The sequence below is a fragment of the Strix aluco genome, chromosome 3 (assembly GCF_031877795.1).
Source record: "Strix aluco isolate bStrAlu1 chromosome 3, bStrAlu1.hap1, whole genome shotgun sequence".
In the NCBI taxonomy this organism is placed as follows: Eukaryota; Metazoa; Chordata; class Aves; order Strigiformes; family Strigidae; genus Strix; species Strix aluco.
Window position 1 is genome coordinate 80,878,071 of NC_133933.1, and position 15,868 is coordinate 80,893,938.

Genomic DNA, 15,868 nt, shown 5'->3' on the forward strand with positions numbered 1-15,868 from the left:
GATGTGTATCACTCAAATAAATGGTATGGCAGAAGGAGAATTCATAAACTAAGAGTTTATCTGCATATTTTGGTATAATTTAGTGGTCCTTTAATATGAACTACCTAATTTTATTTAAATCTCAAACTGGAGAGGATTTTAGTCTCAAAGGCAGTGTGTCAAATTCTTGATTTTTACAGTATATCAGTTACAACTGTGGCAAGCAACTTAAACTTAATGCAGAAGTGCTATGGATGATCAGCCTGGCATACTTCGGGAAAGGAACCAAACAGTGTTGTGAGTTGTACTTCAGTAGGTTTCTGGCTTTGAATACCTGTGCTTGTTTTTTTTCTAAACATTGTAGAAACACTGTCATAAAAAGGATAGCAGTTCAGAAGTTTTGCTGGATTAATGCTAAAGAGAGATTTGACGTTTTGTTATAGGCAAAAAAGGTGGCATCTGGTGGGGAGAAACCTAAAAAGCTTGACAGCTAATTGTGGTCTGTATACTTCTGAAAATTAAATGGGAGACTTGGGCAACTTTCAAATCAGGATACTCAGCCCATTGTGAGACTTGGAAGGAAAGGGTAGTAAATCCCATTTTAAGGAGCAGCTCACTTATCTCTAGCCTCTGAAGAGGAATTTGGTGACTTGAGTATAAACATAATCAAAGTTAAGAACAGGGAGCACATGAAAATTGGGTCATAACCTCCACGTGTAATATGCTAATGTGGAGAATAACAGTGTTGTCAATTCATACATAATCATTTTTACTCCCAAAGTCAAATAAAGAAAAAGACTGTTAAATTAAATTTTATAGCCCGTCACTTTTCCTGCCTCATCTCTTAATGAAAGTTGGATTTCCCTCTCAAAGATCTGCATGGATGGGCTGAGCTCCAGCTGCTCTCTGTGCTTTTTCTCCAAATTTTTTAGCCCTCGATTCAGTTTATGGCTTATTTAGTAAGTAAATCAGTTTTAAATTAGTGTGTCCAAGGCTTAATAGTTCAGTGGTAAAGCCATGATATTGCATAATTTGTATATAAAAAGAGGGATCTGGACAAAATGTCATTTGCTAAATAACGTGGTGGTTTTGTTGAGACTCACCAGCAGATTCACTGCTTGATGCAGCTGGGTGATTTACGTCTTCCCTAACAGACTGCTCGGGGCTCCCTAGTTCTACACCCTGCATTTAAAGCAGCTTCTGAGTCCTCTTAAAATGATTGCTCTAACATTTACATCTCTTTGTTTACCTGTAGCAGTTAAGCTACAGACATTCTCTATCCAAAGGGTGCTTGAGCTGGTTTTGATTTTTTAAAAATATTTCAGAAAATTTGAATTTCTTATGCTGGGGACAAGCCCAAAGGAGAGTAGTTTCTGTTCTGCAGAAGTAGTCTCTCTGCTTCGCAACTATTAAACCTGCAGTGACCAGTCAGAATCATTCTGATGGCAGAATGTGTGTGCAGTTCTAGGCATTGTTGATCATTAAAATCATTAAAAAAAATAAAATATATAAAGTAGAAATCATACGTCAAGATTGCAGCATCTTTAGGAACTGAATCACACAAATCTTTATCTGAAGATAATTTTCAAACACACACAGCCCCAGTTAATTACCTTTAATTCATTCAATACCGTCATTCTTTCTTCCCTGCACTTTTCAAATCGCTGGGTAGGATTTTGAACAGAGAAATGGAATTCTGGGCAATGGAGTTCATTGATTTGTTTATAATTTCCCATAGTCATTCAGTTCTGCAAGGAGTCATAGCTGTGGCATTCAAGAGTTCACGGTCATAAATGTTGTCACGATGGAATTCTGCAGGAAGTGTTGAGAGAGAGCAAACTTTCAAAAGGAATATATATAATTTATTTATTTACCACCTTTAGGAGAACAGTATTTTTTGACCTAGAACCTCATCAGAAATTGTACATTGGAGTCAATTTAAAAGAACTAAAAAATCTAGTTGCAGGGTTTTTTTCTTCTGGTGAGATTTAATACCTTTGTAAGATTTAATATCTTTGAAATGTAAAAGTAGCTACTTTCTGTCAGTACGCTGATGTGCTTCATACTGACTTTTAATACAAATTAGGGGTTGCAGTTTAGTAAGAGACTTAATAGAAGGTAAAAGGTTCTTATGTGTGTATATATATTACTAATGTGTTGTTTAATTTGTAGTTCAGCCCAAAAGAAACACAGTTAGTGTATCTTAGTAGAGTGCAACTTAAATACCTTTTTTTCCCCAATTTGTTGTTGATTGCAAATCAAAATGGACTGGCATCTCTTTTTCAAAACCAAATGTACAAAAGGTTGGTAGCTTAGCTTTCTGACAGATAAACTTTAATTATGTGGTAAATATTGTTGTGTACAGAAAGTTAGACTCACTGATATAATAGGTCTTTTTGTACAATCCAAACAAGACACACAGTAAAGATAAACTGGCATTTGTTCAGCTTGTTGAACGAATGTTTAACTTAAATTGTGAACATCTCAACACTTAAGGAAATTATTTAAGACCCCATTTTTTGTTCAGTGCAGTAAACACAAGTGGTGTAGCAGGCAGACTTTCAGGAAAATGTATCTATAGGAAAATTTAGGCTCTTGGGCTATATGAAGATTCTGGTGGTAGTTAGGAATTAGGCAACTGGAAATTAAAATTTATCAGCATCAAATCAAATGCCTGCAGCATTTCCAACTCCTCCTTCAGTGTCTCATCTCTTCTCACACCTGATTTCATACATCCAGTTTGTTTGGCCTGTCCTCTTGCTGTGCTAGTTTATCAATCAGCCAAAGCCAAGTGGCTGGACAACCAGCCAGGTTTTCACCTATTCTCTCCCCTGAGGTGGCAAGCCACACATGGCTTCTGTTTCTTAGCCAGATGGCAAGCTAAAGAAATGGCTTTGTAAGCCAAACCGTGCACAGCCCAGGATTACGCTGTGCTTGCAACATGGGATTTACTTGGTCCCTGTCTGTAGCTGAGTTATATCAGTGTCATGATTCTCAGTATTTTGTGTGCCATGTCCTTTCATTTCCTTAGTAACATCATCCTAACATAGTCAGTTGTTTTGAATAATGGCATGCTTTTCAGTGAATATCAGCACAGGAAGTCCTGTTAGCTATTCAAAATCCCACAGTGTATGTTTTCTATGAAGACTTTTCCTATGTAGCTTAGTTTTAGAGAGAAAGTAATCTACACTTATTGTTGGGGGTTGATTGATTGTCCTCAGGTGTGTTATCCCCTTGTACATGTTTACAAAAAGTGGAGATTTAAACAAGAAAATAGAGTTTATGAATTAGACCAGCTGTGTTTGCTCACTGAAGAGATTAAGGAATGCTAATAAAGAGTTTACAGAACAGTGTATGTCTCAATAATACAGTGTCACATACTCTGTGAGCATTTTAATATTAAAACAAAGAACTGTATTTATTTATTGTAATAAATTAATTTACTTCATTGCCTTCAGAATGTACACAGGCTCAAAGAGAAGTGTACTAACTTTTATTTTTGTTGGCATAGTCTCCAATAAGTGACAGAGAGTTTAAAGACTTGCAGGATTGCCAAGGAACTCTGAACAAGTACATTTGGTGAGATTTGTAAAGCCAACAACCCGAAGGAAAAACAGCTGAAGTATAAAAGGATCTAAGACTAGGTTTTCAGATGAGGTAAATCTCAGTTCTTCTGATTGTGAACTTTTGCCAGCAAATAACAACCTGTACTTCATGATGGATATAAAATATATATGGTTATTTATGAGTGCAAAAATATCTGCAGAAATTGAGAATTCTAGCTGACATTTACACATTATAATACTTCTTTCACACACTTAAAAAGGCTTCTGAGCAGCTAATTAAAGGTATTAAAAAGAATAAAAGACATTGTAATGAAATAGAACCTAAGGGTAAAAAGGAGGAAACTTCTCCAGGAGCACACAGCCTTGCCAACTGTAATAAACTTCAAAAGCCAAACTGAAAATCAAATAAATCCCATCTTTAGCCTCAGAAAGGACGCTGTCAATACACTTAGATAAGAAGATAGGACGTTCCAGGAACTGCAAGCACTCTGGAAGAAATCTTGCTTTCTGTCCCTTTGTGTTCATACAATGGAAATCCAACTCTGTGTGTATATGTATGTATGTGTACACTTTTATGTGTTACATGAACCAGAGTTAAATGCAGCTTTCAGCTTAAACAGATGTACTCTTTTAAAAAATTGTTGCTGAAGGCCCTAGTGATACGGGGGGGTGTCCTCTCATCTTGAGTAAAGGGGCACTACTATCAACCTGGTTTTGTAAAATAAACATGATTATTTATCTTTGCTAGTATGTATTAAAACTGTTTTCAGTATTGTGATTTAAAAAACAAACAAACAAAAAACAAGCCCAAACCAATGAAAATGGATGCTGCTTCTTTATCTAGTCTAACACTGTCTGCAGAGTTAATCTTGAGACACAACTGGACTTCACAGATGTGGTAACTGAAGATCAGGGAAGGAGAGAAATATGAGACTGAACAGGTAGACTGTTTCCAGAATGAAAAGTGCAAGTTTCATCAGTTGTGGTCACTTTTCCATGATTTTTTTTCTAAATTTTAATGATTATGAAATAGAAAAAAATATATAGGCTTTAACAGCAGTAAGTCAGTATATTTCAAATCACTATTTCATCTGTTGTGTTCACCTAGTGTTGTTTTCCTTTGAATCTTAACGTAAAGATAATTGATTATTCCTAACTACTGTACTTAAAATCTCAAGGTCTCTCACCTGAACTAAGCAGAGAAGTCTCATCTTGATTAAACAGTCTGATTAAAAAACAACATTTGACTAGTTTCATCTGTTGGAACATAGTATCACCTCCCATTAAAACTCACTGATATCAGTAGCATAAACTTAAGTGGTTTGCTGGTTTGGTATCTCAGTGGGTCTTCAGTGGAACTGCTACCGACATGCAAGGAATGCAAAGTTTGGCTTGCTCGTAGTAAAAAGGTAAAATCTATACCTCAAGATAGAGAGTAATTTTTTAGTACCAAAAAGATTGTGAAATGGAGTTGGTAAATGTTATTAGGTACTTCTGAACTACAGAATGATATTTTATAGCTACAGTAAGCAATTTGTTGAATTGCTTTGGAGAGACAGAGTTCTGATATCTCCAGGTGAGCAAAAACTTCCTGTGAGGCTAAATGGAGGATAATGTGCTAGAACATTACAGGCATGTTTTTCACATAATCTGACAATATCTTGCTGTAGCATTAGTGCTAGATGAATTTCTATTTGCTGTAGAATGCATAATATACTAGTAGTAATGCTTAATATATATATTCTAACCAGTATTACGCAATTCCGTGTTAATCCAGATAAACTGTCTTTGGTGGGTTTTTAAATGGCAATGTCCCCTTTCAGTGTCACTGCAGGACATTACAATGAGGAAAGCTTTCCGGAGTTCCACAATTCAAGATCAACAGCTGTTTGACCGCAAAACTCTGCCTATTCCTTTGCAAGAAACTTACGACATTTGTGAACAGCCTCCTCCACTTAACATTCTCACCCCTTACAGGTTAGTAAAATAAAATTAATCAAAACCAATTTCTAGCTTATTTCATGTAACAGAGATGCTATATCCAGACACCTTGCTCACTTTGAGTAGCCCTTGAATATTTAAGGAGCCACACTAGAAAACTGTGAAGCTGCTGGAGGAATACAGGCAGCAGAAGACATTATAAGCGTTAAAACTTTACTCCTCTTTACTCAAATTTTACTCCAGTGTAACAATGGTAAGAAAAAGCCATTTTTATTATCTGTATTTATTAAACTGTGTGACACTCTTGGATGTGAAAAAAATAAGCAGTTAAGTATGTAGAAAGAAAGGTCTTTATGGGAAATGAATGTTGTTTGCTGCCCCAAAGTCAGTTTGAATCAGTAGTTGAGCACAAACGGCCACACAAATTCGCTCTTTATTTTAAGAGCAAGATTTGAGTCACTGGAATAGGAGTTCTCTGATTTGTGATACTCTTTTTTTTATCTACAGCTTGCATTAAAGTTACTTTTCTAAAATCAGGACCTTGAATACAAGGAAAGACAGTAAATAATGATGGCACAGGAGGTCAATGTTCATCTTTTTGATGTTCTTCAGTAAAATATTTCAGGGTCTGAGATACTAGATATTCCTTACTATGCCTTTCCTTTGCCTTAATGTGTGATTCGTGTGTTGTCAAATAAATAGTATGCCCTGTTTGTATCATTGTATTTCAGGGACGATGGAAAAGAGGGTTTGAAGTTTTATACCAATCCTTCATACTTCTTTGATCTGTGGAAGGAAAAAATGTTGCAGGACACCGAGGACAAAAGAAAAGAAAAGAGGAAGCAGAAGGTATATGTGTTAGCCTTATATAGCTTCTGGTTGGTTTTTCCTGGAAAGGGTTTTCCTGTAGATGGTACTTTTCTGGTTATTTCTGGTTATGCAATTAATAACAATCCAAAGTTTACAAAGGCATCTTCATTCAACTAAAACTACTTGCATTCATTCAATTCCATCAACTTTAACAAATAAATATTTAATAATAATAATATAGAAAGGCCTAGAGCTTTCATGCTGTCTTAATGTAACTAACGGCAGGTTTGCCAGAACTTCTAATTCTTGTAGCAGTGACTCAAAAAGGAGAAAAAAGGAGTACAGCAAGAGTAAAGAATTTCACTGGAACACTTTTTTATAATACAAAATTCTGACAATCTTATAGGTAAAAAAGCTTGAATGATGTTCTAATGGATATGTTTACTGTAAATTAGAAAGAAATTAGTAGGAACAGAGCACTTTGTTAATATTTTCTTAAACGCTTCTGCAAAGGTAATGCTACTTTTTTGTTTCACCATTATTCTGTATATTTCATACATAAAGACAGTAAATACAAGTGTCAGATTTATAATTTAATTTCAGATGTAGAATAAAAAGCTACTTATATGGTTATTTTTCTCTGTATTATTCAGCCAATTATCCACTAGACTAAAGTTTCTGCCTCTTACAAGCCTTTTTGGCTTATGTATCATATTTAGACTGAAAGTGAATTTTTCTTGCACTTGAATTGGGGTTAGTTTCCATTCTTTTGTGACTGACATTTATATGCAACTAATTAAAAAACACTTAGTTGTCAGTTTTGTTTGCACAACTCTCCTACAGCAGAAAAATCTAGATCGCCCTCATGAACCAGAAAAAGTGCCAAGGGCACCTCATGACAGACGGAGAGAATGGCAGAAGTTAGCCCAAGGTCCAGAGCTCGCAGAAGATGATGCTAACCTCTTACATAAGCACATTGAAGTTGCTAATGGCCCAGCTTCACATTTTGAATCAAGGTTTCTTTTTATTTTTTCTATCCTTTATTAAGTACAGATATTCATACTACATAGTGAACATGCTTGAGAAATGGTAAATGATGAGATGCTACTGCTATTCTTGAAATGCACTGGAAATCATTGATTTAGCTCAATCAAAACTCAGTTTTGAAATACTTAAGTCAGTGTGTCCTTAAAGGAGTAGTTATTACCTTGTTATTTTTAAGAGCAGCATGTGTCCTTGGAATTTACTGTATCCTTGAGGATGTGGTGTTGTCTGCAACTTGAAAAAGGTGTAGTGTCACTGTTGAAAGCTTGCACCCAGGTGTTTTACTACATTCCAGTCTTGACCTAAAAAATCCCTATCTTAGTCTCTTGATTTTTCTTAAGCAGACACAGCCAAGACTGTATGGTGGGTGTGATGTGAACAAACGTCCACTTGGAACTCAAATGAGAAAACTGAGCTTCTCTTTATTCTTGAGCAAATCCAAGATTTGATTGACATTTCTGGTTATAGTCTATTAAAAATCCAACCAGTTGGATTCTCATTTCACAGCATGTATTTGCTGGTGGCTAAAAGGAACATTTCACATGGTAAACACCTGCTGTGTTTACACTTCTGGTGTTTGTGCAAAACCAAGTCCATTTTACCAGCCAAGAAACATCTGATAGGAAAGAGGGCTGACAAGTAATATTAGGAGTTTTAGGGGTATGTTTTCTGGGGGTTGGGGTTTTTTTAATTAAAACATATTCATTGTCCTCCAAAAAATATACTTTTTCCCCCTATCCTTTGCTGGCCAAAGCGCACCATAAAAGAGTGTTTTGTTTAGCTTTGTAAGGCCTTCAGACAAACTTAATAGTGACAGTGGGTAATTATGACAGCTCTAGGAGATAGTGTTTGCTGTCTGAAAAATGGAAAAACCTGCTTGTAGAAAACTTAGCTCGATTCAGAAGGTAAAAATGGTCTCAGTGCATTTCACTCAGTAAGGTACAACTCAGGTTATGGTGATTAACATTTTCTGGGAACAACTTTATAGTATCTTATCTTTGTAAACTGCTGTGTCAAGTTGTTGGCAGAAACATCTGCTTTCCTGCTGTCCTTCTGTTGTGTTGTACATCAGATTCCACATTAGACACACTTGTTGCAGGACTCCTTTTACATCCAGGATCCTGGTGTAAAACATGATTATCTTAGCACCGCTAATGCAATTATGAATAACGCTGTAGTGCCTGGGAGCACTACATGTGCAGAGCATGTTGTTCAGATGCGGAACAGCACCGTGCTTTTGAATAACAGAGTAAGAACTTCACCCCTGAAGAATCTAATAGGCTTAGATACTACAGTGGTGGCAGTATGTGGAAATGTAGAGTAGTGCTTTACTTGTTGGAAAGTGTTATGCAAACACATTTCCTCTGAATTTAATAGAGAGTTTTTTAAAAAATCTTTGAGTAGTTAATTAAAATTTCCCAACCAATCAGGTCCTTGAGGTGTGTCTAAAGTTGTCATTAACAAGTAAGTTGAATCATCTTTATTTACTGCTACTACTCAATAATAGATATTTAGATTGTCTTCCTGATATCCGTTGTATAGCTACAAAGTATTAGTTCTAAAATAGTGAGTTTTCTGTATTTATTGGAATATAGATCCTCTGACAGAAGTTCAGCTAAATTATTCAGTTGTAAGTCCACCATTCTAACATCGATGGATGTTTCATGAATGTTATAAAAGAATATGGTTGCATGTTTGTAGGGGTTGAGGAGCAGAATGATTAGTGAGTATAATGTCTGTTTCATAATACACTCTGGTATATGTGTATTTCTGATTGTATTGCTGTGTTTACTTATCTCAAAATAATGTGACTAATAAACACTAAGATTACACATATACTGTAGAAATTGTCTGATATACCTGTCAAAATCATTAAACCCTTCTGCTGCTAGAAGCAATGGCATGGAAAGTGGGATAAAATATTAGAAAGCCAACATTGGTGCAGAGAAGAAACTTGAATTCAGAAGTCAAACTGAAGTATAGAACAGTAGCTGAGGGCTCTAATACTTGCTTTTGCTAAAGGTTACGTTGGATCATTTTTCACTGTTTTTCTACAGATCTCAAGCATATGTGGACCATATGGATGGATCATATTCGCTTTCTGCATTACCCTATAGCCAGATGTCTGAACTTCTGAACAGAGCTGAGGAGCGAGTGTTGGTCAGACCACATGAACCACCACCGCCACCTCCAATGCATGGAGCAGGAGATGTGAAACCTGTGCCTCCATGTGTTAGGTATGAAGATTTATTGGGGAGTTTTAGTTTTCCACCACCCCACTAATAGTCATTAGTATTATTTCCATGCAGCCCAGGCACTACACCCATCCTAGGGGCTGTGTCAGTCCACAGCCCTGAGGTGTCTGCAGCTGCAGGGCCACGCAGGAGTTGGAGAGAAAGGCCAGCATCTAAAACCTGTAGGGTTTATGAAACCATTGTGGAGAATGGCCTCACTTTGCCATTAGTATTGCGACTATGTCGCCCTCTGAGTTAAATGGCAAGGCAGATAACTGTATGGAAGATGTTTCTGTGAAAGATGTTGGAATCTCAGGATTTAACTTTGGATTTTGGGAAATCTGGAAATCTGAAATTTGCACAACTAAGCTATGTCTCAGCCTCCATGAAAGGAAGAATATATCGCAATAAGACAGTCAGCAGTCACAACTATATATTCATCGCATTGGCTAAATGGCAAGTGCTGGGGTTTTTTTTCTTCCCCAAGTGTTTTTATTTTCTATTTCTCTATGCCTTTCCAGGGCTGGATGCATACTTAGAGTATTTTCTAGAGTGAGGCTCTGGTTGTCAATCCCCTGTTGTTTTATACCCAAAATCTTACTTTATGGTCAGGTACATACAACTTGGAATAGAGGACAGTTAATTCAGACATGGTTGTTACATCATTAGTCTCTTGAAAAGAATGTCTTTACTGTTCAGGAGATTATACACAGAAATGCATAACTCTTTAGATTAATTTTCCACAACAGCTGAAAGAAATCCTCAAGTGGTCTTTCAGGAAAATAATTTTACTATTCCCTTTTTTTTTCTTCAATTCACCTATTCATTGCACTATAAAGAGTATCTAGCATATAAATATACCACTCTGTACATAGAATTGATGACCTTGGATACTAGTCTCACTCATCTTGTCATCAAACCTTAAATATGTATTTCAAATGTAACTCATCCTCAGTGCTTGTACTGTTTCGTTTTGGTTTTAAGTTTTGTGAATTGAAGCAGTTAATCAACTGCTAATTCCCTTACTTCAGAAGACTATTTTAGATTTACTTAAGGATGTGAGGAGAGAATTATACTTGTATAGGAAACCTTTGATAAAGATGCAGGTTTGTCTAAGAGCATAAACTCGGTTAATAGCTGAATTTGAGCAAAGGTCTGTCAGAAGACTGACGCATACTGCATACTGAGAATTAGATTTCCTTGTATATGAGGTATGAATACCTTGAAATCATCACAGTACATAATGCTCTTTAATGCCCAGTGTTCAATGTTCTTAAGTTGCAGAAGTGAATCTGTTTCTATTTTTTCCACTCTCCAGCTCTAATAACTTTGTCCTGTTACTGGATGTTTCAGCTCTGCTACTGGCTTGGTAGAAAATCGTCCTCAGTCACCAGCAACAGGCAGAACACCAGTGTTTGTGAGCCCCACTCCTCCTCCACCACCACCACCACCTCTTCCATCTGCTTTGTCAACTTCATCATTAAGAGCTGCAATGACTTCCACCCCTCCACCCCCAGTCCCACCTCCCCCACCCCCTCCCACAGCTGCTCTGCAGGCCCCGGCTGTGCCACCACCACCAGCTCCTCTCCAGATAGCTCCTGGAGTCCTACATCCAGCTCCACCTCCCATTGCTCCTCCCCTAGCACAACCCTCTCCTCCGGTCACTAGAGCTGCCCAGGTGTGCGAAGCTGTACCAGTGCACCCAGTTCCTCCACAAGCTGAAGTACAGGGACTTCCTCCACCACCCCCGCCTCCTCCCTTGCCTCCTCCTGGCATTCGACCCTCCTCTCCTGTCACAGTTGCAGCCCTTTCTCACCCTCCTCCTGTTCTGCACCCTCCTCCCACAACCATTGTTCCTGGCCCTCATGCCCCCCTAATGCCTCCATCTCCACCATCCCAAGTGATCCCTGCTCCTGAACCCAAACGCCATCCTTCAACTCTTCCTGTAATCAGCGATGCTAGAAGCGTTCTGCTGGAAGCAATACGAAAAGGTAACGTTTGGCTATTAATGGGTAAAAAGAACGGTCTCAGAAACTTGCTAAATACACGTTAGCTTTGCGATATGGAATGTTTCACATGTGTAAGTTATTTCAGAGGAATGCATCTTCAGTCTGCTTCTGCTTTCTGTTTTCTACAGTGTATGCATAGCCAAGTGGATTTTTTTCAATTTGTAATTGCACTTATCAGATGTTTAGTTTGGATGGCAAAACTGGTTCTCTGTGGAAGTTAGATTTTTTTAAAAAAAGTACGTGTTTATAGATGATCTGTGGAGATTATCTCTTCATTTCTGCATACCTGAAAATGTAGGTATTTCTGATAACCTACAGATTGTGTAGAAGACAAAAACATTGTTTTTCACAGACTGTTGGATAAAAGCAGAACAGATCAATTGGCATTGGAATTTTGATCATCGGTGTATTACAACAAGATATAAATGGCATTCAGAAATCATTGCTTAAGACTTAAGCTGTTAAGTATCTAATTGAGAGATGTCTCAACGCCATAGCGGAGCAGTCTTTATGCTGCAAGGTGCCCTGTTGGCAGAGTGCAGGTGAATGGCAGAGGTGCAGTGCAGGGCAATGTTTTCCTGATGATCTAGCAAGGAGCTGCATGTACAAGCTGTACCTTTCAGCTTATGTGCCTATGGCCAGAAGAATCCCCACTGCACTGTGACTGCTGCTGTTTGACTATGTGGTATCTTTGAATAGTTAATCTTTCTCAGATGTTTTGAGGACTGCATTCTTCTGTTTTTCCCCTGCACCTACAACACAGTACAGAGTCTGTACAGTACTGTAATATCAGTAGATAGGCTATAATACTAATTCAGAATATTTTTGATGCATGTATATGCACATGAATTGATAACATCATTGAATCTAAAGAAGTATCAACAACAGTTGAGTGCAACAGTGGTGTGTCAACATTAGTAGAGAATGTCAGCAAAAAAACTAATAAAGGAGAACCTGCTGGTATAGTTTTGGTGATTCTTGAAAATGCTTTTGATGAAGTCTTGCACAAGAAACAAAGGCTCAAGTTACCACAGCTTAAATTCCACCTAAGGATCTGTGCTTGTGTGCCTGTCAGTTGACAATAGAGAGTATTACATACAACATGTAGGTCATATTTAGACTGTGTCAGTCTGTGGTGTCGTGAGTATAAAGCCAAAATATATGATCTCTGTCATGTTTTTAACTTGTTACTGGATTTAACTTTGTCATACTGTTGGTATGTGTTATTTCTCATTTGTGTTTGATCTTTAAGTAATACTTTATCCCAAAACAGATCATTACATGATTAAAACTGGGTTACAAGAAGTCCTGTCTTGTTAGGATACTCCAAATAGCTATAACTTCTAATTGAAATCATGGAGAGAGAGTATAGAAAGTGTCTGGAAATGCAAGTAGTAAAATGGCTTAACCACTTACAGTGGTACTAAAAATGTGGGTGTATTTTTAATGGGAAATCAGAAGCAGAATATTATAGTAGAAGGACTAATGATCTAGTCTGCCATTGTAATTCTGACAGTCCTCTCTTCAGAAACTTTACAGAAAACTTCTATCTGAGGAGCACAATGTCCTCAGCTTTCATTTTTGCTTGCAAAGCATTTTGTGAATTATGAGCTAAATATTTTGTGTAATGATAAAGGAGGAGAGTAACATGTTTGTGTTTTGATGTTCTTCAGGTATTCAGCTACGCAAAGTGGAAGAGCAGCGTGAACAAGAAGCTAAACATGAGCGCATTGAGAATGATGTTGCTACTATACTTTCTCGTCGCATTGCTGTGGAATACAGTGATTCAGAAGATGATTCAGAATTTGATGAAGTGGATTGGTTAGAGTAAAATTACACTGCTGTACACTGCAAAATCGAATGCTAATGTCCATTGTGGTGCTTGTTCTTTGAAAGTTTGATGGTCATTTCTAGTGTTTTTGTATTCTTTTCTTTACATGATTAATCCATGTTTTTCTACTTTTCAGTTTACAAAAAGCTCCTAGTGCATCTTTGAAACTAAATGTTTTACAGTGGCTTTTCTTACACATCTTTTTTGAAAGAACATACTTTGTTCCAATAGACCACTAAGTATTAAGCATGGGCAGCTGTTGGTAGAGTAGCAGTTTCAATTTTTTGGCATATCTTAACTGTGCACTTTGTGAATTTTAAGTTAATGAAGGCAACTGAAATTGACATTCCAAGGGCAGCTGTATGTACTAATGAGCCTTATTCCACTTCTGATAGTGTTTTAAAACATTAAACCTAGCTATCAAGATATCACTGCCTCGATTACATCTGTACACTAAAAGTACATATAGTTAGCAGCACTGAACACACTGAAAGGAAAATGGATCTTTGGGGGTTTTATTATCGTTTTATTGTTGTTTTTAAATAATTATGGCCTTATTTGAATGTTTAGAGATTCCCCTTCCCTTCTTCCCTCCCAGGTACATATTGTGTGGTACTATTTTTGCCTGCATAATAAAAGTTTAATTTTTTTTTTCCTTGTGAAATCTTTTGACTTAAACATGCTGTGTAACTTATGTAACTGTTAAAATAACAGTTTGATTTAATAAATGGTTCATTTTAAATGTTCCTGGTTGTTGCTTTTTCAGTGAAGCTTACTTTTCATTCATATACCTGAGGGATCCATGGATTTCAAAGATTTAATCTTTGGTCTGCAAAGTTACAATAAATATTCTGCACTTGATCTAAGGACACATATTAAACAAGGAAACATGTATCATCAAAAGATACCTATATGCATATCTACCAAAAAAAAGCTGGAATCTTACTGTGATCTATTAGTTTAAAAAAAATAAAAATACAAAATTGGAAGCTTGTGGCTTATATGATTTAGGGTTGTTTTTTTAAAAAAACTTTACCATCAATGTATCTTGAGAAGGGGAGATGCAGCAGTCAAAATCATGGTTAATGAAAGATGACAAAGAACAGGGGTGATACTGCAAAGTCATTTTTTGTGTTGTCTAGCAGTGTTGTGTGTTGTGCAGGACTTCTGTGTTTCCCTTCTCTGAAATAACTCCTTCAAGTCTGAGCGTGTAGTCAAAAGCCTATTGAGAAGGGAAGCATGAGAGAGGGAAAGAGCACTCTCACCTTGTGAGCTCGTCCCTGGAAAATGGAATTGTATAATGGAGGAAAACAAGTGTTGAAAGTCAGAACAAGATTTCTGAAGGTGGAACCTGAAGTGTTTTACAAGCTACAGAACAATTTACAGGGGTACGTGGTCATTAACCTCTTGGGACAGGGCAAATCTCCAGAGGTGTACAGACGAGTAGGAATACTGTACAGCAGCCCTTGCAACTTTACTGTCACCATCTTGGCCTCCACTGTAATTTTACACATGACCTACTATATTCAAGACTTTCCATCACAACAGTAATGCCTTTGTTGTGTTTGTGGGAGAAGAATCGTTGTCACAATTTGTGAATCTGCATCTTTGTAACTATGGATGTGATTCTTCTCTATACATTATTCTCTTTGATAGTTGTCTTCACAGTAATGCCATCTGGTTTATTCTGCCATTCTCAGTTAACTTTCAAAGTGCATGTCCTTCTTAATAGCTCATAATATTGAAGAAAAGATGTCAGAGGCACCACTGCATGAATATCTGATGGTGTTTAATCTGGGTGTTTCCTTGGATCTTGGTAATCCTAAATTGCCAAATCTGGCCTGGTAACAATCTGAGAGATCTCATTTACACAGCTGTAAAGGATCAAGATCTTCAAGCCCAAGTGCAGTATACACACCTGCAGGTGCTCTTTAAGCAGGGAGACAGATCTACACTTTAGGCAGCTGAGTGAAGGGCATGTGCATAAATTTTGTGTGTAGGTAGTTCTGCCATTCACAAAATTACTTTTCAACTGATGTTTATACCTGTTCCTTGCTGAAGTCTCTAAACTCCTGATTTTCCTGGTGGCTCTTCTAGACAGCAGCCTATGTACCTTTTACAGGTACATTAGTGATAAAAGGAAGACTAGGGAAAATGTGGGCCCTCTCCAGAAAGAAGGAGGAGACCTGGTCACCTGGGATATGGAGAAGGCTGAGGTACTCAATGACATTTTTGTATTGGCCAAGTCGCAGAAGGTAAAGGGGGGACTGGGAGAATGAAGAACCACCCACTGTAGGAGAAGGTCAGGTTCAAGACCATCTAAGGAACCTGAAGGTGCACAAGTCCATGGGACCTGATGAGATGCATCTGCAGGTCCTGAGGGAACTGGCAGATGAAGTGGCCAAGCCACTATCCATCATATGTGAGAAGCTAAGGCAATCTGGTGAAGTTCCC

At 37.4% G+C, this 15,868-nt stretch overlaps 1 protein-coding gene across 10 annotated transcripts in view; it reads left to right on the forward strand.

Moving 5' to 3' along the window:
- Positions 1-14,160, forward strand: part of WASF1 (WASP family member 1) — a 102,054-nt gene extending 87,894 nt beyond the window's left edge. For all 10 annotated transcript variants that reach the window (XM_074819345.1, XM_074819350.1, XM_074819347.1 and 7 more), the window contains 6 exons: positions 5,369-5,522; positions 6,218-6,335; positions 7,140-7,312; positions 9,398-9,577; positions 10,928-11,565; positions 13,257-14,160. In XM_074819345.1, the coding sequence (XP_074675446.1) occupies positions 5,369-5,522; positions 6,218-6,335; positions 7,140-7,312; positions 9,398-9,577; positions 10,928-11,565; positions 13,257-13,414 (1,421 nt within the window). In that variant the 3' untranslated portion in view covers positions 13,415-14,160. The remainder of the gene's footprint in view (positions 1-5,368; positions 5,523-6,217; positions 6,336-7,139; positions 7,313-9,397; positions 9,578-10,927; positions 11,566-13,256) is intronic.
- Positions 14,161-15,868: the final 1,708 nt, after the last annotated feature.